Here is a 21,929-nt window from a genome sequence, read left to right as displayed (position 1 = left end):
TATTTTTACATATTATGAAACAATAAATATATATTAAATAATTAAAATTCAGTAACTATAAATATATAATTAAATTGGTGTAAACATATAAATCAATTTTATTAATCCAAAAAATATTTTTTTTTTATATTTGGTAGGATATGTTATTAAATTTAAGTGATACTAACATAAATAATATATTTTAGTATATTTTTAATATTAATGTCTATTAAATGATAATTTCTACTCATATAGTTTTTTTGATCATTTGTATCTTTTATAGAAAAAAAAATAAATTACTGATAACAAAATTTTCATCGTGGGATTAATAGTTTTAGTAATTTATAATTTTTTTAAAAAAATAAGTTGTCAATGATCGTTCAAAACTTTTATCAAAAAAGTTGTTCAAAGTAAATTTTGAAACTAAAATATTGTATTTTATATGGTGTATAGTTTAATTTAAAACGATATATATATTAATCTTAATAATTAATTAAATTAGACTTTTTACTTATATAATTTTTGTAATCATTTGTATTTTGTCATAAAAAAAATTTTATACCATGGATCATAAAATTTGAATGTGAGACTTTTAACAGTTTTAGTAATTTATAGCCGTTTGTAAAAATTCAAAATATAAGATATACATAAAAATCTAAAATTTTATTATATGGTTATTGTGGTTGTTTAATTTATTTAATAGTTTAAAATTAAACAAATATGATAGAAGATACACTATTTTTTATCAAATCTTTATTATTCAAAATCATTAATTGTCATATATACTTTAGACACATTAGGCAATTCCGTAAATTTTATTTAAGGAAATAATAAAGTGCATTAATGATGAATTTATTGTTAGTTTAATAAAAATCTTATTATATAATTAGATAGACCAACATATTTCTCTAGTGATTCTAAGAATCATTATAGTGATGACATGTGACTACAAAAAGAAGTTGTAATGTTTCTCAAATAATATATAGGGGATTCTTGTTTCTTCTTGTCCATGTTTGTCTTCAACATGGGCATAAGGAGTGAGAACTTTTCAATAAGAACTACACATGATTAAGAGCATCCACTCTGGAGGTACATAATATCATCTTCACTATAATCAGAAATTGGATTACCTAGCCAATAAAGTCTAGATAAAGAAAAAGAAACAAAAGTGGCGGTTCTGATATATATATGAATATTGGTAATAATCTCCGAAGAGACTAAGGCTAAGACCAAGTCTTCTCTTTGACATATTCTTCCCTCCCTTGACAGGATAGTGTTCATTAATATGTTAAATGACGGAAGAACATGCTAAAGGAAAAAATAACTAAACATTTAATTTCAATTAAGTGCTTTCAACCGTAACACCAATCGCTGATTATCATCTTTCAAGGCTTCTTCACTTGACTTTTTAATTTCAACTAAGTACTTTCTCTTTTAACTTCTCATCTTTCATTTTCGTGTATGTTTTCAGTTTATCCTTCTTCTGTAAAATTTCCAGAACATATCTCCAAAAAGAAGATGAATAAAATAGAAATTTCAGAGAAAAAAAACTAAACATTTAAAAGTCTTCCAAAAAGCTTACGTTAATTTCTTTAATCAGAAAATGTTTACGCTCACGCGCGTATGGAGGTACATATATAACATCACTCCAGTTTAACAGGAAAGTAGCTACCTAGCTTATTCAACTTTAGAAGAGAAACAAATAGTGGTGGTTTATTCACTATGTATATAAGTATATTGGTTTTGATCTTTAAAAATAAACATATATAAACTATTCTACTACAAAAGACTATCAAGTCCGGTTAAATGGCCAACGAATATGTCAAAGAAGAAAAACTCATCAAGTTTTGTAGAAAGTTTACGTTAAGTCACTAGATGAAAACCACGAGTCAATTCACGTTGAAGAATCGTTACGCGGGCTTTTAAGGAGATATCAAGTAAAATTAGCATTATACTGTTTCTTTAATGATATCATCTCATCAAAAGAATCAGATCCGACCCGATATACAACACCACAAGTTTATCAATAGTATCGTGCCACTGCCATGGTGATACATGTAGTCGAAGAGGCTATTAGTGATGAGTCTAAACAACTAAATCAAGAATGGAGAATTACCCAAGCACTATATATTATCTAATAGTCTCTCTAGACTTGGGTGGAAAACGGTCCTATGGAAACATCTTAAACCCAACATCTCGAACATACCACATCAAGATAGACCACTTGTACATGCTACATAGGTAGCAAACTATTTATGTGGGAAATTATTTGTTGGGTTTTTACCATGAGCTAGTGATGGGTCTAACTCACATACAAAAGCTAGTTCAAGAGTGAAAAAATTGTCCATGCACTTATATATTGCCCAATGACACTACAATCCCACGATGTGAGATGTTAATAGCCCATCTCGAGATGTGGGTGGAAAATGGTCCAGTGGAAACAACCCAAACCTAATATTTTAGACATATTACAACAATATGAGCCATTTATACAGATTACATAGGTAGAAAACTGTTTATGTGAGAAATCATATGACTTTTACCATGAGCTCTTATATCATATTAGTGATGTGCCTAGTCTTATATCTACGACTAGGGATTTGCTGGAAACGCTGAAGGCGGTGAGGATGGATGGTGAATTTAGGGCATGAGTGTGGTGGAGACGGAGGAAGTAGGGTTCGGAGATTATGGAGTTGAATTGCTTTGAAACTAATCGGAGTTTTGGTAATCTTTTGCTTGGAATGAAAGAGAGGATTCTGATGATAACTTCCGGAGGAAGAAAAGAACAAGAAAACATCTTTCCAAGTAACCGGAGAAAACATGTGAGTTATATAATGTATATGCGTGTTCGCCAAATCTTCAGGTTAGGAAGTTTAATAGTAAGAAAGTAAGTATTCTAATTCAGTTTCTATTTTATTCCCAAAACTTAAATTTTATAGAATCTTCAAAACTAGGGATAAACACTATGCACTGTAAAGAAAAATGTACCAAGAACCTTGTTCGTTCCTTATTCTATGTATCTGACTATATTCTGTGTATCTAATTACAGCTAGCCTAATTGGGAGAGCTAATGATAAAATAGTAAAATTATATTATAAATTATGTGTTTTGTCGGCCAATGCAGCATCCGCATAATCATCTTGTAAATCAATTCAGAAATCAACAAACTTAGAGGGGATGTATTCGATCTAAAATTTGAAGTGATTTGATTTTTAATAAGGTTTTAGATGATTTTAAGGAATTGCGGAGAATAAAATGATTTTTGTTAAACCACTCTAGAATATCACCTAAAACCATGAGATTTGAGTTTAAATTTTTTAACTAAGAAACTCCACTAAAACACTCTATTGACACTTGAAAATTTTAAAACTCCGCAACTTAAAATATTTTCAATAACATTGGATTTTAGAGTACTTTATAGAATATCAAGTTCAATAACACTGGATTTTAAATGAGTTTTTAAAATTCATGTTTCAATAACAGTGGATTTGTCATTTTGCAATGATTCTTGCTTTTGAAAAATCCAAAATAAATTAACAATAAACTTTTTATACTTGAATAAGTATTTTCATAAAATAAAATTACATTTATTGCATGAGAACTTGGAAATTCACAACTTTATTTTCTTTCTTTTGGATAGATAAATAAGTATATATAGAGATTTCTCTTTTAGTTTCTTAAATTTTGAGATTTTATGATTAACACAATACATAATATTTTAGATAATAACACAATACATAATATTTTAGATATTGATATAATGATAATTATCAAAATAACTAAATATTTTCTTGTAGATTATCCAGAATTCAATTTTTTTTACTCCAGTAGTATTTCTACAAATTTATATTTTCGGGCTATATAATATATATATATATTTGTTTTATATACTTGATTTAATATATATATAAGCATTCTACTTTTTATTAGATTTATACTATAGTTACAACTTTATAAAAAAAATAGAAATATATGAAATCTAAACGATGATGTTCATGAAAATACATGTCTGCGTAGATTCCATGATTCATATTATAATACATTCACATTTTTCATTTATTTAATTATTCAAAGATGATTTATTAAAATTTTAAATTATATATCGACAACTCTAAGTATGATGTAAAAACTATCATAATGATCAGACCAAATTTTTTATTTAAAATTAAATTAATTATATATGTAAAGCTATATAACTAATTTATATAATATTGTGTATAACTTTTATAATCATAAAATAAGTTTATGTAACATAATCCAAAATCGGATAAAGAACTAATCCAACCCTGTTTTCAAAACATTACGTGAAGAAATCTTCTACATATTAAAAGAGAAGCATTATAACATTTTAACTATGACATGACATGTGTCATCAATAGAATGTATTTTAAAGTTCTTAGAGAAATATGTTGGTCCACTAAACATATATTATATATTTCTCATTAAACTAACTATGAAATTAATTAACAATCTATAATTATTAATTTTCATTCTTTCCTTAAATAAATACTACAGAATTACCAAAAGTCGAAAATACATATTTGACAATTAATGATTTTAATAATAAATATTTGATAACAATTTACATATCTTCCATTATTTTTTAATATTATAATATTAAAATAAATTAAGCAATCATATTAACAATATAATAAAAATTTAGATTTTTCCGTATATGTTATATTTTGAATTTTTAAAAATGACTATAAATAATGAATATTGTTAAAAGTTCACATTGAAAATTTTATGATTTATAGTTTAAAATTTTTGTTATAATAAAATACAACTGATCATAAAACCATATGAATAAAAAATACATTTAATAGACATTCAAATTAATATATATAGGACTTATGAATGATATAATTATGGTTGAACGGTCAAAGTTTGTGTTCAACAATTATTAGAATAAACATTTTACACCGAAGTAGGATGAGTTCTTGTTCTGGACGTTCAAGATCTGTTCGTCAACTTCCTTTGTACTTATCTTTCCTCAGAACATGGCTGAGGCTGTCAGGTACCGTCCGTGGCGTGGATCAGCTGCGCACATCATGTTCTTGGCGTTCCACATTTGCTGAGTGAGCTCAGGGACTGTGAGGGAGAAGTACTATTGGGAGCCACGTGAAGTGAGAGGAGCCAAACCAACCATGAAGAAATGGAGACGAGGGTCAGAGTTGAGCTGTCCAGGGAACCTTAAAGAGCATGTCACACCACTCATTGTCGCGGAGATCAAATGGTTCAAGTCTCCAACTGCAAAAATGTTATACAATGATGTTTTTTAATGTCTAGAGGTTCTAGACCGAATGCCCCTGAACTATTCTAAATTATTTTATTTTTTTACTTCCAACAAAAATTGACTACGTGAAAGAGCACCCCCATTGGTTCAGATCTATATACAGGTATCTAAATCCAAATTATAAATATTTTAATATAGTAAAATTATCTAATTAAAATCTATTAAGTAGAACCAATTCCATATTAGCACATGTAAAGATAGTTTCTAAAGTGTCACTCAAAATATGTCTGCAAATATAATTTAATGATCATATAGAAAAAAACTCTTAATAGATTTTAATTAGATAATATCGACTGTCACATGTCACATGAAAGGACAACCATGTTAACTATTCTAAACTTATGTCTGCACAAAATTTAAGATACACATAAAATACTTAACAGATTTTAGAGTTTATAATACAAATATGCATTTTTTATGTTTTTATTACACCGAAGAGCACTTATTGCTACTAACACACTTTTTCATGGTGAAAGTCAGGTTTGTCCTCCATAAAGCAAAACCAGCCGGGGACATGTGGGTAAAAGACCAAATTTTTCTGGTTACTTTGGTTTGTGATTTTAAATTTTAAAAAACTAATATATGATTGGTGGATTTTTTGGAGCAGTGTGGTTTGGTTAATTAAACAAGTTTGGGCCCGTGAAAAGTTAAAACAGTAATCTTTCACTTTCCCCAATTGATAGACCTGATTTTCCAAATCACTGACGGTATACCCGACGGTGAACTACAGAGGAGAGGCGACAGGGATACTTGGCGATGACGGCGAAGCGGAAGCGACCGAAAAAAGATGTAGACGATGGTGAGTGAAGTTTAATGTTTTTTTCTGGTCGGTTTAGTTCGCTTCGAGAAGCGGGTGGTAGTGTTGCAGAGGCGGTGCCAGGACCTTTACACGGTGGAGCGAGCAACAAAGGAGAAAGCAAAAGGTGACTTCTTTGGAGGCGAGTTAACTGCGATGACATCAAAAGGTGATTTCTTTTTTTGTTTGGTTTCTCGATCTACACAGATTTAGGGCTTGAGTTTAGGGAACAATTTCAATTTGTTTTCGATTTTGCTAAGTTTGTTGTTGTCTTACAGAGGCCGCGAAACCGGATGAGGAAGCAGTTAATGAGAGGAAGGAGGATTTTGTGTCATTGGCCGACGTGTTAGATGCTGAGCGTGATCCTCAGGTTAGTAGGTTGTAGGTTGTAGGTTGCACACGTTGTAGGTTGTACACTTGAATATGTGGTGTACATGTGTACAATGGTTAACGAAGTTCTACTTGTGTACAAGTTCGGAAATGTAGGTATTTTTTTAAATGAACACGAGCGTAAATGATGTTTGTGTTGTACATGTGTACACAATCTGAGATGCTTATTGATTTTGTTTTTTGGTTGTGTATTTTTGATTGCAGCTGACTATGCTACCGATGATGGAGTGTGGGGAGGAGAAAGAAGAGGGTTGGGGAGTATGGGACGGGACAGTGAGATTTTTTATTGTAAATGGCCAACATTGTTCTTGTTTTGGTAAATAGATACTATCATTTTGTACACATGGATAGCGAAAAGTATGTGTACACATGGATAACGATACAAAATTGTTTTGTGAACACTCCAATCCATTGTCCATATGAACACCACTTCCCATCTCTTCTGTTTTTCCAAAGTTTGTTGTTCTACCTTACTACATTTCAAAACCAATCTTTGCATGCATTTAAAAATGTGTCCATCTTATAAGTTATCCATGTGTACATCAGTACATGTAAACGATATGAAAAGATTAATGAAAGCATGTCATGTTTTCAAGAAGTGACGATGAGAGTTGAAATGCAGCAAAATCTTTGTGCTTACACAATCATGGTGATACAAAAACAAATGTTTAATAGGAAAGGAAGTGCGAGAAAGTGAGTGTTTTATATTTAAACATAACTTTTGTTGCTCGCATTTGTATTTGCTCAACATATATATCAAAATCATATTGATATGTATACATATTCCAATCTATTCACATGTACATCTTAACTTTGCTATCCACATGTACACATCTGCACGATATCCCCATGTACAATAATTACACCACATGTAACTTTCACATGATATCCATGATGGCTACATGGATAAATGTACACGTGTTTACACAAATAGCTCAATAATGAACATATCAACATGTACACTTGTTTACCAATATCCACATGTACACTTTACCATGGTGTAAATTTCAATTAGACATAACATCCATTTACAACATTGTAGGATCAAAGTAAGCATCTTGTGTATAGTATGAATATAGATAAGTGCTTTAAGAACAGAGGATATCAAGCCACAAGCATAAATCTCAGCTCTTTGTTGTAACATAGAAATCCACAAGTAATAGATGGACCCGTATAGCATTAAAATAAAAAAATTTGCTGAAGCACTGAGATGTGTAACAACTGCAAATTAAAAAAAAACTATAAAATGAAGAAGATGAATCACAGTCATCATCTTTCCACACACAAACAAGAAAAAAGAAAACGTGAAAGAAAAATATTTTTTTCCAGAAAGATCATCTTTCCCCCAATTCCTCACACTACTGTCGTCATCTCCCCATGGCCTTTTCTTCTTCTCAGGGTCTCCGAAAAGCCCTAAGTTTAAGGAAGATGAAGAACAGAATCTGAGATTCCCGCAACCATACACAACACTGTTTCATCGAGATTAGTCCTGGAGATCTTGAACAGACCAATCAGCCTAACCCTTTTCACATAAACCTTTCATCTCATCTCTTTCTCTTTGTTATGAATCTGACAATGAGAAGAATGGTGGCAAGACAAGATCAGAAGAATGCGTGACGGATAATCGTGAATTATGATATGAAGAAACTAAAATCAATGTTGAGAGAGAGAAATGAATTTTAGCAATTGTTTCTCATTAGAGAGAAAAAAATCAAAAGAGAGAAAGAAACAAAGATCCAGATCTGGCTTGTTAAATCTGGACCGTCGAAATATCAGAAAAATCAATGGCTAGTAACAAAGGCCTGCCATTTTTAATTTTAGTTAGTCAACATTATAGTTAGAGTTGAACTGAAAATGTTGAAAATCAAGTGCTCATTAGAGAAAAGTGCTCTAGTAGCTGTAAGTGTCCTAGAATGAAATAAAGAAGTCCAAAAGTGACCTGCAATGTAAATCTTTCTAGATTTTAATTAGACACTAGATCTCGATCCACGCGGATTTTTGTTTTCATTTATTTTTATATAAATATTTTGTTTTCAATTTTAAATTGGTATATATTATAATATATATGTGTTTATCAATTTTTAAAACATAATAAGTTTACGGTATATTTTTTCATTGAATAGATTGTTTCAAACTTTCACATGTATTTGTATCTTTTTCTCTATATATATTTTCTTATTATTATTTCATTATTAAAATCGTAACTATATATATAAATATTAGTAAAATATTGTTTTATTGTCATATTCAAAAATATTGTAACATTTCAAAAATTTAAAAAGTTTTTAAAAAATTAAACTTTTCGCTTCATAGATTTATATTATCGAGTAAATAATTAAACATTTAGTTTTTGTTTAATTTTTAAAATAAACTATATAGTTTAAAATTTGTTTTCATTTGTTTAAGGTAGTAAAGATTAATCATTGTTAGATAATATGATTTTTGTTATTTAAAAAAAATCTTTATAATTTTAAAAGTTAACATCGACAAATATTTAAATAATTAACATATGGAAATATACTATTACAACATTAAATTATATCTATTTAATTTATACTATATATAAATCCAATGAATCATCTATTGTTTAAATCCAATTATTGATGGTCCAGTAAAAATTTCTGGTATACCCAAAATTTAAATGATAAGATGTAGCATAATTTTCTAGGAATATGTACATTAGGTCCATTTTTTAAAAAATCACATATGAATCAAGGTTGTGACTTCTGTTTTAATATATAAGATGATTGTCCTTTTACTTAATAGATTTTAATTACATATTAGCACATAGTTTCTAAAGTTTCACTCAAAATTTATGTGACACTTTAGTCGATATTCAACAATTTTTAGTGTATGTTAACTATTTTATAAATTATTTAAATATCTTAAACTTTTATTAAATATTTTAAATGTTTAATTAATCATGATAAATAATTTTATACTTTAATCAGTTATAATAAATAACACTTATATACTCATATTTTTACGATACTTATATACTTAAATTTAATAATTACTTTTAATATACAATGTTAATTAAAAATAAAACATCTCATGCATTGCATGGACGATAACATTTATATATTCCCCGTGATTTACACAATTGAATTTTAAATAACTATATAAATAAATATATTAATAATATATATATATATATATATATTTTTAGTCGATATATGTTTGTAAATATATCAAAAAATGTTGAATATATATATATATATATGGTTGTAACGTTTTAGGCAAGCACAAATATTTATAGACTTTTTTTTGTGACCAAATATACACGTTTTAGGAAGTTAGAATATTTCAAATATTTTTAGAATATTTTCTTAACTGAAACTTCCTAAATTTTCGCAAAAATCAGGTTTTCTTATCCGTAGAAAGGTACTTTCTACACTGCGTTGAACGAAGACAAAAATCTTATAAGCAGATTCTACCTCATGTAACCGTCAGAGTAATGTCTAGATTTCACATTTCGAGAATTGAGAATACATAATAAAAGTAGAAGCTACATTCGACAGAAAAGTAGCTATCTTTACAATTAGTAGAATCCACATTCTCCGATTTAGAATTTTAAGTAAAAGTAGATTGTTTGTTCTAAAAAAAGCAAACGAACTTGTTTAATCTAGAATTCACTTTCTACTAACTCATTTTCTGTAAAAAAAATGAATTTTACTTTTCGTTGAACGTAATTTTAATTTTTAATTTATCAAGTTTTTTCACCCAAAAAAATATGAATTTGTATATATGAGTGTTTTATCAATTGTTTCCATATTTTACTATTTTTAATTTATAAAACTATTTATTTCATTAACTTTTAGAATTAAAAAGGGTAAGAAAGAGAAAAATGGACACATTTTTTTTTATATTAAAAAGACAACCATGCTGAATTTTTTTTCCGTTTTGGTAATTTTCCCTAAATAATTTTGTTTGGCAGATGTTGGGTTTTAGACACTATCAATTACTATTATTATTGTATGAACTTTTTGGCTATTGTATTATTGATGCCATCTCATTCCATGCATGACCCTTAAATCACCATTCATTTTTTTGTTCAATCGCCTGGCTGATTTTTTTTTTTTTGCCATCTTATTATTATTAAGTGGGTCAAAGCCGAGAGAGACAAAACCCAACAAACTTTACAAGAGAGGATCGACTAAAAAGGCCAAGCTAAACAAAGCAACTAAGAGTCGTAAACCCATTAGAACAAAACCGTAGAGGAGGAAAGGACACCACCGCGCATAATCGCCCTACGATCATTGCACACATGTCAAAGTAAGCGACCACCACCGTCCTCCTCCGAAAAGAGCCAGTGAAGAGACGCCGCGGAGCTCCACCCATCTGCGAAAAAACCTAGTGAATAAACCGTTCAAACAGAACGGCCTTTACAAGAGTTCCAACCGTAGAGTCTGGTCTGACAGATCTACGTGCAAGAAAGGCAACCGTCTTCAATCGATCTGAAAACACTGAATTTCCAGCATGCACCAACATGCATCTTTAAAGATTAAAATAAGCATGAAGATACAATGACCTTTGGAGAGGAGAAACAAAGTCTAACGGGAATTCAGATCGAGAGTCAGTTGGAGCTGAGAAGAACGGAAGGTGTAGATCAAACTAACCCGAGATAAACCCGGAACCTAGCCGGCAAGGAACGATGCTATAGGAGTCACCACCTTCCCAAAGTCGAAAGCCGGCGAAGTAGGTGCTGACAGAGCCGCCGCTACCCAGAGACCAAAGCCCGATAAACGGGAGTCAAAGCCGAAATAAACCGGCAACCAAAAAACTGGTCGGTGATACCGAAACCGGAGTAAAAGCAAACAGCTGTAAGATAACCGTCGATTGCCGAAAGATTCATCTCATCACTTTTCCTCTGTGAAAGATTTATGGGAGAGAACAAAGGAAAAGGAGAGAAAACCGTCTCAGGCACTCGTGGCTGATATTATATACAGTAAAATCAGATCCGTAATTTTTTTCCAGTATATGTAAATAACAATTAAATTACATTTTTTATAACGTTGAGGTCTACAAGAAACAGAAACTCTGGTTTTCCTGTAAGAAAAGAAAACTATAGTCATGATTTATCAATCAAAGATGTTTAATTATTATGGATCTAACATCATCAATCAATCACATAGTAGGGTGTACTAGATCTATTCAATCTCAATTACGAAGCGCATCCACTCTTGGCTTTGGGCTTTGCTTTAGACAAGATTACACACGAGATCTCCAACCTAAGTTTATTTTTCATTCTAAAATAAAATTTAAAGTAAAATACTACAGTTGTATTCTATTTTTCGTTCAATAATAGAGTAAAAATTGAGTTTATTCTATATATATAGAGTAAGTTATTTTTTTTGTTCATCACTATATTTTCTATTCTAATTTAGAGTATCATTGGAATATGATTCAACTATATTATAGAATTATATACTATTTAGAGTAAAAAATAGAACGGACCGATGGTCTTAAAAGAACAAGAACTACTATTGGTTTCGTCACTACTCAGTCAAGTTAGTTGGGCCCTTGAGTCTTGTTGGTGATCCATATTCACATTTCTAGTTTGACCAACGGTTAGAACATGATTATTGAAGGGTTTTAAAGGTGAAAGTTTTAGCAGATTATAAGAATTCGTCTCTTAACTTTTAACTAGAAAAGCTAAGAACTAGTTCTTAAATAAAATATTTAAAAACCGGTTCTTAATTTTTTTTTAGTTAAAAATTAAAAGACGAGTTTTTATATTATGGTAACAACTACATCCTAAAAAACTCTCCGTGATCATGCTCTTATCGCGAGCCCAATACTAATCCATTAAATAGGACAAAGTTTACAGATGGCTTGCATCAGTGTCGCCAAGTGCATAGCTACTTCCCTTTAAGTTTTCTCGCATCGAAATATTAAATTGAGCCAAAGATGAAAAGTTTTTATTCGTGACATAGTTAAATTAACTTATCTGAGAAAGGAAGAAATGTCAAATGCACTAGCCGCCAATGCGAAAATGGAGCTTACTCGAAGCTACTTAGGGAGAGAGACAGCCTCACAGAGGAAGACACGTCTAGTGAAGAACATAAATGAATGGATCTATATCTTATCTTCTCTATCAATTAAAGGCTTGCGTTTTCATGTTTTCTACTAGAAGGCGATACTTTTCAAAGTAAAATGTATTTGTGGGGGTTAAAATACATTGTACTTTGAAAAGTAAATTTGAAAAGTAAAATACTAACCCACCATCATTTCATTATAAATAGAGGTTGATCTTTTGGCTTATTTCCTCACACTAAACATAAAACATTCATACACTGAAACAAAAAAGTTAAAAAAAAAAAAAGTCATGGCTAAGGCTGCTACCATCACCACCTTTCTCTTTGCTGCTCTTGTTTTCTTTGCTGCTTTTGGTGAGTAATGCATCTTAATGCATGGCAAAAGTGATAGCTAATTTTCTTATATATATTACTAACGTTGAGATATATGCAGAAGCACCAACAATGGTGGACGCAAAGTTGTGCGAGAGGCCGAGTGGGACATGGTCAGGAGTTTGTGGAAACAATAATGAGTGTAAGAAGCAGTGCATTCGACTTGAAGGAGCACGTCATGGATCTTGCAATTATGTCTTCCCTGCTCACAAGTGCATCTGCTACTTCCCATGTTAATTAATATACCAAACATATTTGGAGTTAAAGTATGTATTCTCATAAAATAAGTCACGTGTCATTCTATGAGTGATCTAATTATGACATGTACCAGATATGTTTATGTCTGTTTGCTATAATAATGTAATATTCTTGTTTCTTCTTGTCCATGTTTGTCTTCAACATGGGCATAAGGAGTGAGAACTTTTCAATAAGAACTACACACGATTAAGAGCTTCCACTCTGGAGGTACATAATATCATCTATTCATCTTCACTATAATCAGAAATTGGATTACCTAGCCAATAAAGTCTAGATAAAGAAAAAGAAACAAAAGTGGCGGTTCTGATATATATATGAATATTGGTAATAATCTCCGAAGAGACTAAGGCTAAGACCAAGTCTTCTCTTTGACATATTAATTCTTCCCTCCCTTGACAGGATAGTGTTCATTAATATGTTAAATGACGGAAGAACATGCTAAAGGAAAAAATAACTAAACATTTAACTTCAATTAAGTGCTTTCAACCGTAACACCAATCGCTGATTATCATCTTTCAAGGCTTCTTCACTTAACTTTTTAATTTCAACTAAGTGCTTTCTCTTTTTTCTTTTTTTTTTTTTTGTTAAGTGCTTTCTCTTTTAACTTCTCATCTTTCATTTTCGTGTATGTTTTCAGTTTATCCTTGTGCTGTAAAATTTCCCGAACATATCTCCAAAAAGAAGATGAATAAAATAGAAATTTCAGAGAAAAAAAAACTAAACATTTAAAAGTCTTCCAAAAAGCTTACGTTAATTTCTTTAATCAGAAAAGGTTTACGCTCACGTATGGAGGTACATATATAACATCACTCCAGTTTAATAGGAAAGTAGCTACCTAGCTTATTCAACTTTAGAAGATAAACAAATAGTGGTGGTTTATTCACTATGTATATAAGTATATTGGCTTTGATCTTTAAAAATAAACATATATAAACTATTCTACTTCAAAAGACTATCAAGTCCGGTTAAATGGCCAACGAATATGTCAAAGAAGAAAAACTCATCAAGTTTTGTAGAAAGTTTACGTTAAGCACTAGATGAAAACCACGAGTGAATTCACGTTGAAGAATCATAACGCGGGCTTTTAAGGAGATATCAAGTAAAATTAGCATTATACTGTTTCTTTAATGATATCATCTCATCAAAAGAATCAGATCCGACCCGATATACAACACCACAAGTTTATCAATAGTATCGTGCCACTGCCATGATAGGCTTAATTCACACCCAACAACTAACTCAGGAGTGGAGGATTACCACTTTTATATTATCCAATGACACTTATTTGTCTGATGCAGGATATTATATAATAGACCCTCTCGAGATGTGGGTGAAAAACGGTCCAATGGAAACAGTCCAAGCCCAACGTTTCGGACATACCACAGCAAGATGGACCACTTGTACATGCTACCAGAGGCGGACCTAGGTTACAACTAGGTGGGGCAAGTGCCACGTACAGAAATTTTAATTTTCATTAGTTTTACTGAAAAAACTTAGAAATTTAGATGGTTTAGTCTTCATTGCCCCATGCACCTTTGGTTGAAAATCAACTATAACTACTATAATTTTGCTATTTAATACTTTGTACCCCCATGTTATTATAGAGGCTAGATCAGCCCCTGCATGCTATATAGGTGGCAAACTATTTATGTGGGAAATTATTTGTTGAGTTTTTACCATGGACTAGTGATGGATCTAACTCATACCCAAAAACTAGCTCAAGAGTGGAAAAATTGTCCAGCACTTATATATTGCCCAATGACACTACAATCCCACAATGTGAGATGTTAATAGCCCCTCTTGAGATGTGAGTGGGAAACGGTCCAGTGGAAACAGCCCAAGTCCAATATCTTGGACATATTACAACAATATAGGCCACTTGTACATATTACATAGGTAGAAAACTGTTTATGTGGGAAATCATATGGTTTTTACCATGAGCTCTTATATTCACATTAAAAAAAAAATACTTCAAGAGTGGAGGATTGCCCAAGGCCACTTGATTCGTCCGATGTGGGATATTATCTAATAGAGGCAGAGTATTGCTGAGCTAGAAGTTTGAGTTGCTTAGCCGACACAGCTGGATTTGCTGAAACAAAGAATCAAATAGTGCAAAGAAGAAAAATTTGTCAAGTTTCGTAGAAAGTTTAAGTTCAGGTAAGTCACTAGATGAAAACCACGAGTCAGTTCACGTTAAAAACCACCACAGGTATTATAAAGCCAGTCCACGTTCTAAAGAAAGAGACCCAACTTCTTCTCCGTGTAAAGCTGGCCGCTTTGGATAACAGCACTTCGTCAGTCACAAGTTCTACTGCTGTAAGAACCAGTACAGTTCAATTCTTCTATGGAGACCTAACTTACTTATACACTTGGTTCAATTTCTTTGATTAGTCACCAGCTTTTGCTCTTATTTGCTTCACTTGTGTTACTATTCCACCTCTGTTGCTTTAATTTTCTATCATTTTCGTTCTAATAAGCTTGTATTTCGAAATGGTATCCTTTGGGGAAGAAGAAAATGAATAAAAGTATGTTAAAAAAGGGGAAGCAAATAGTGAAAAACGGTAGCTATTGGATTTAAGTGTATATAAGGTTGTGTGACTCTTCATTTAGAGTTTATGCGTTTTGTGATTTGTGTTAGCAAACCAACGAGTTTGTTAGACCATAATTAACCCGGAGTTTTTAGAGTGGGGTTCTTAGCGGAAATTAAAAAACTGTTTCTTAACTTTTAACTAAAAAAACTAAGAATCGGTTCTTAAAATCCTTATTTAAGAACCAGTTCTTAGCTTTTTTAGTTAAAAGTTAAGAAACAGTTTCTTAACTTCCGCTAAGAACTTTTCCTAAGAACCTCACGTAAATCATGCTCTTAATGGGGGAGTCTAGAGTATGTCTATAGATTCTCATATTAAAGCTCTTAGCTGTACTTGATTGGTGGATAAGGATTCAATACAACAGTTTGGTACATGGAAATATAAGCAAGACACAACCCTCACCGTCTCTTGTTTCGGTAGCTCATGTTCTTCCCATCATCAATGGTACCAATTTTTCATCTTCCTTTTCATTCTTTATCTTCACCACGCTTATCAATATTGTTTTCATTTTCAATACATTCATCAAAATATCCCTTTTCATATTCACTTATAACTCTTATTAGTAAAACAAGCCAATAAACACATTAGTATACATAATTAACAAATGAAAGATAAATTGGTACAGTCAAACATTAACTTCAAATATGTTGAAGTTTGGAAACTTTTTGTACTCTGCTAAAATTTTCGTAGAGTTTGGAAGGGTACAAAATTTGTCATTCTTCCGCAGTCTGTCAAAGTTTTGTAGAGCCTGCCAAATTAATAACAAAATAACACATCAAATTTAATCTTATCAATTTTTTTGGAAGACTTGACAAAATCTACCAAATTTTTGAGTCTACGTACAATGTGGCAAGTTTTTTTATAAATATACATTTTTATAATGAAAAGAGTCTAAAACTAGCTTATATGAGAAGAGGATACAGTCTACGACAAGGATAAGCCACATCTCACTATTTGTAGCAGATAACCTGAGTTCATATCGCAGGTAGAATCTCTTCACAAATCCGGTTCAAGTCATTCTTGGTTTAGCTGGTGTTAACTAGTTTTGTCTGTGTGTGTATGTGCCTTCTTCTGAGGTTGCTACTATAGATTGTAAACTGAATGATTTATTAGACTAGTATAATACAGTATTTATACTAAGTACAAGACTAATCTAGGGATTAAATAAAGACTAATCTACCCTCATATACATATCATCTACACCCCCTCAAGATGGAGGGAGTTTTGTCACTCCAATCTTATTGACAAGCTCTATGAATCGGGATCGTGGCAACGGGTTTGGTTAGGGCGTCGGCAAGCTGGTCCTTTGTAGAAACATGTGTGACTCGCAAGGCCCCTGACTGAACGTTGTTCCGAACGAAGTGAAAGTCCAATGCCAAGTGTTTCATTTTAGAGTGAAAGACCGGATTTGCACTGAGGTAAGTGGCACCCACATTGTCGCAGTAGACTACCGGTTTGGTGCTGAGTGTGACGCCAAGTTCTGTCAGCAGAGAGCAGACCCAACTTAACTCGGCTGCTGTGTTGGCGACAGACCGATACTCCGCCTCTGTAGAGGACCGTGCGACTCCAGTTTGTTTCCGAGAAGACCAAGCAATAGGTGTGGAACCCATGTATACGATGTACGCATTTGTAGAGACGTAATCGTCAGTGTCACCAGCCCAGTCGGCGTCGGATTAAGCATGAAGTGTGAGAGGCGAAGACTTGCTGATGTAGATGCCGTGCGAGAGGGTTCCAGCCAGGTAGCGAAGTATTCGTTTCGCAGCCTTCCAGTGTTCATCTGTCGGTTTATGCATAAATTGAGACAGTTTGTTGACACTATAGGCAATATCAGGTCGCGTGAAGGCTAAATACTGAAGGCTGCCGATCACCTGGCGGTATTCATGCGGATTGTCCAGTGCATAGCCAAAGTTCAGCGTCAGTTTCGGTGTTGTAGGAAGTGGAGTGGAGACCGGATTAGCACCGAGCATGTTCATCTTTGTGAGAAGATCCACTATATACTTACGCTGCATCAGATGGAGGCCACGGCTGGTGCGAGTTACCTCAATACCCAAAAAGTAGTCTAGATCAGTCGGATCCTTCAGTGAGAATCTTGAAGCCAGCACGTTGATACACGCAAAGACAAGTGCAGAGCTGCTACCGGTGATGATAATGTCGTCTACGTACACGAGAATGTAGAGAATGTTGGTATTGTCGGTGTAAATGAAGACGGAAGTATCAGCAGCGGAGTTGTGACATCCCATTTGACAAAGAAATGTTTTCAGCTCTTGGTACCAAGCACGTGGAGCTTGCTTGAGACCATAGAGAGCCTTCCGGAGACGACACACATGGTGAGGACGATCATGATCTTCAAAGCCAGGTGGCTGCGTAACATAAACTTCGTCGCTAAGAGTGACCTGCAAGAAGGCGTTGTTAACGTCAAGCTGCTTGAGCTGCCAGGAGTTTGTAACTGCCAAATGCAAAACTAAACGAATGGTTAATGATTTGACCATGGGACTGAACGTCTCCGCATAATCAATACAATACTCTTGGTTGAATCCTCTCGCAACCCAACGCGATTTGTACATGCGAATGTCACCATTAGGCCAATATTTTATCGTATGAATCCACCGTGTATCAATAATACGATGATTAGAAGGCGGTGGTACAAGCTCAAACGTGTGATTATCAAGTTGAGCATTGTATTCACTACTCATGGATGCGCGCCACTTCTCATCTCGCATGGCCTGAGCCACGATTTTGGGGATGGTGTGTTTAGAAACAGAGGTCACGGCTGTAAGGGTAAGCTTTTTTACTGGTTTGGTTATCTGGTTTTTGCTTCGGGTTTGCATAGGATGAGCGTTTTGTGGAACAGGTTCAGGTTGAGGTTCGGGTGAGGAAGAACTTTTTGGTGATGACGGGTGTAAGGTTTGAGACGGTTGAGGTGCTGCTGAGGTTTGAGACGGTTGAGGTTCTGGTGAGGTTGTGGTGAGGTAAGGTAAGGTTCGTTTCTGTGTTTGTCGGTGTAGAACTAGTTGATGTCGAACCTGTTGAATAATTTCCTCAACTCATTTCAATATTACCTTGCGGCGATGTCGCGGGTGCAGACGACTGTGGCAGGTAAGGATCCTGTCTCGGGGGTGCAGACGACGGAGTGTATGAGTGGCGCTGACGGTAGGGAAATGATGGTCGGAGAAGCATAAGCTGGTGATGAATGATCAGAAGTGGGTGGAGCAGAGGGCGAAGACGGTTTGCAGAGGAATTGTGTTTCATCAAATTTCACATGGCGAGATGTATATATTCTCCCGGTAGGTTGATGAAGGCAGAGGTACGCGCTTTGTGTAAGCGAATATCCAAGAAAGATGCATGGCAGTGACCGTAGATCAAGCTTGTGCTTCGCATACGGACGCAACCACGGGTAACAAGCACAGCCGAAGATACGGAGTTTCAAATAGTTGGGTTCTTTTTGGAAAAACTTGGCGTAGGGAGACAGTTGCTGTAGTACTAGCAACGGTAAACGGTTGATGAGATAAACCGCTGTCGCAAATGCATAGGTCCAGTACGTCGTGGGAAGAGATGATTGATGAAGCAGTGTGAGACCCATCTCAACTATATGACGGTGTTTGCGTTCCGCGACTCCATTGTGCTCCGGTGTATGTGGTGGTAAAGTGAAATGTGATATGCCATGACTTGCAAGGAAAGATCGAAGCGCAATGAACTCGCCTCCATTGTCGGAGTAAAAATTTTCGATCCGACTGCCAAAGTGGGTCTCGATAACAGCTTTGAACTGAATGAACACATCTCGAACTTGGGACTTTTTAGTTAGGGGATAAAACCAGGTATATCGAGTGAAGTGGTCGGAAAAACTGAGGTAATATTTGTAGTTGTCAAGGGAGTGAATGGGAGAAGTCCATACATCAGTGTAGATGTATTGGAGAGGTTTTGTAGTGGTAATACTATTTGTGTGAAAAGGAAGCTTATGGCTTTTATTAATAAGACAATGTGAACAAGGAGGTTCTTCTGAAGTGAAAGAAGAAACTGGTAATGAAAACTTAGAAGCAACAGTTTGAAAAACAGAAAAAGATGGATGTCCCAAGGGAGAGTGCCAAGTTGACTGGTTCGTCTTTGATGTTGAAGCAGCGAAGAGAGATATGGTGTTCTGGGAAGTCAATGGCCACTCGTAACACTCATCGTTAGTTTTGCCTTGGAGTAATCGGAGCCCCGTGCTGAGATCCTTCACTGGAAATGATCAGGAAAGAATTCAACAGAGACATTATTAGTATTACACAAACGATACACATAAATAAGGTTCTTGTGAAGATTAGGAACATAAAGGATATCATTTAAACGAAAAGAATGAGTAGGGGTGTTTAGGGAAGTGGAACCAGTATGCGAGATGGGAAGATTGGAACCATCAGAAATCGTCACTTCTTCTCCACCGGTGTACGGCTGGAGAAGAGAGAGATTAGCGAGATCAGTAGTCAAATGGTGTGTGGCACCGCTATCGAGAATCCAACTGTTGGGATTGTAGGGCTGAGTGATCGCCACATTTGCTCTGGGATTCCAGGAGCTGGCGTTAGGAGTAAATGGCCGAGATGACTGACTCACTGCAGGGACGTTCTGGAGTTGAGGGCAGTGCTTCGCACTGTGTCCTTGGACATTGCAGAACTGACATCGACCTTGGTAGCCACGAGGAGGTTGACCACCAGGAGTAGAGAACTGTTGTTGTTGCCATGTTTGTTGCTGGTTGCGGTTGTTGTTGGAGCCACGACCTTGATAGCTGCTGTTGCGAGTGTTGTTGCTTTGGTTTGAGCCACGATAGTTAGCTACATTCGCCGTAATTGGTGTTGTAGCAGGGGTGGTTGTTTTGCTCTGAAGCTTGACTTCAAAGTTTAGAAGTTTCTCGTGAACTTCAGCAATGGAAGGAGCAGTGCCGCGGCCTTCGATTTGATCGACGACCTGCTTGTACTCGTCCGGTAAACCGTCCAAGACATACTCGAGCTGATCCTCGATTTCAATCGGTTTCCCGAGGAGAGCCAATTGATCAAAGTGGGTGAGAAAGCCCTGAACGTAAGCGTCGATAGTCATGGTGCCTTTCATCCAGGTCTTGAGTTGCTGACGTATTTGTTTCACATGAGCTCTGCTCAGTTTAGCGTAGGTCGTGGAGAGAGTTTCCCAGATCTGATAGGAAGTTGTGGTGGTGGAGAGAATTGGCTGGATCGTCACGGTGATAGCACCTAGTAGAGAGCTATAAATCAGCCTATCTTGTCTCTTCCAAATCGCATAGGCCGGATTAGGTGTGGTGACGCCATCGACGGTGTTTGTCGGGGACGGTATGATGCCGGATCCGTCGATGTAGCTGCTGAGATCATATCCATCAAGCAGAGCAAGGACTTGGAGCTCCACATCAAGAAGTTGGATGCCTTAAGTTTAGTAACATTCGTCATGTTGAGGTTGAGAATGCTTTGTGTTTCAGAGATATTGATGGTCTCGCTGTTTGATGCAGGAGAAGCCTTGAGAGCAGAGAAAGAGAAGGTTTATGTTGACGACGGCGGAAAATTTTTTTTAGATCCCTAAGTATCGCTGCTCTGATACCATATAGATTGTAAACTGAATGATTTATTAGACTAGTATAATACAGTATTTATACTAAGTACAAGATTAATCTAGGGATTACATAAAGACTAATCTACCCTCATATACATAACAGCTACTTGTCCGTGGCTTGTGCTGGGGCTCTCTTAGTAAGGCAACGAAGCAAGATGTTGGTACGTGGCTTTTATTATCAAGGTTTGCGTATAAGGCGATGAAGTTGAGAAGAAGAAACATATCCACGTTCAAATTAGATGGGATGTGGTCGTGACAAATCACTTCCACTTGTGTAACCTAATAGACTTGGTGAAGATATATAACTTCTTGACCAAGACAAACAAAACGGCTATGTGTACAGTCATTTTAGCCACCGATTCAAATTGCAAATGAACAATTTAGCAGTGAAACCAGTAATCGATCAGCACACTGTTTATCAATTTGTCAACATTTGCGTGTTAACATTGTCTACTAGGAAACGGTTGTTTAGTTAATTTGTGGGGTTAAAAACTTTTATCGCAAGATACACACGTCGTGAAAAACTAACTCCCCATCGTTTTTCTCCAGTATAAATAGAGGTTGATCTTAAGCTTATTTCTTCACACTTCACACACATACACATACATTAAAGACTAGGTATATATTAC

General features: G+C 34.3%; 1 protein-coding gene across 1 annotated transcript; it reads left to right on the top strand.

Moving 5' to 3' along the window:
• The first annotated feature begins 12,695 nt into the window (after window positions 1-12,695).
• On the top strand, window positions 12,696-13,344 carry LOC106433348 (defensin-like protein 3). The gene is made up of 2 exons (XM_013874190.3): window positions 12,696-12,853; window positions 12,933-13,344. The coding sequence occupies exons 1-2, from the start codon at window positions 12,790-12,792 to the stop codon at window positions 13,106-13,108; spliced, it is 240 nt and encodes a 79-aa protein (XP_013729644.1). The 5' UTR covers window positions 12,696-12,789; the 3' UTR covers window positions 13,109-13,344.
• Window positions 13,345-21,929: the final 8,585 nt, after the last annotated feature.

The sequence above is a fragment of the Brassica napus genome, chromosome C6 (assembly GCF_020379485.1).
Source record: "Brassica napus cultivar Da-Ae chromosome C6, Da-Ae, whole genome shotgun sequence".
Taxonomy (NCBI): domain Eukaryota; kingdom Viridiplantae; phylum Streptophyta; class Magnoliopsida; order Brassicales; family Brassicaceae; genus Brassica; species Brassica napus.
Note: the sequence above shows the minus strand (reverse complement) of the source record. Positions and strands in the feature narration are given on the sequence as shown.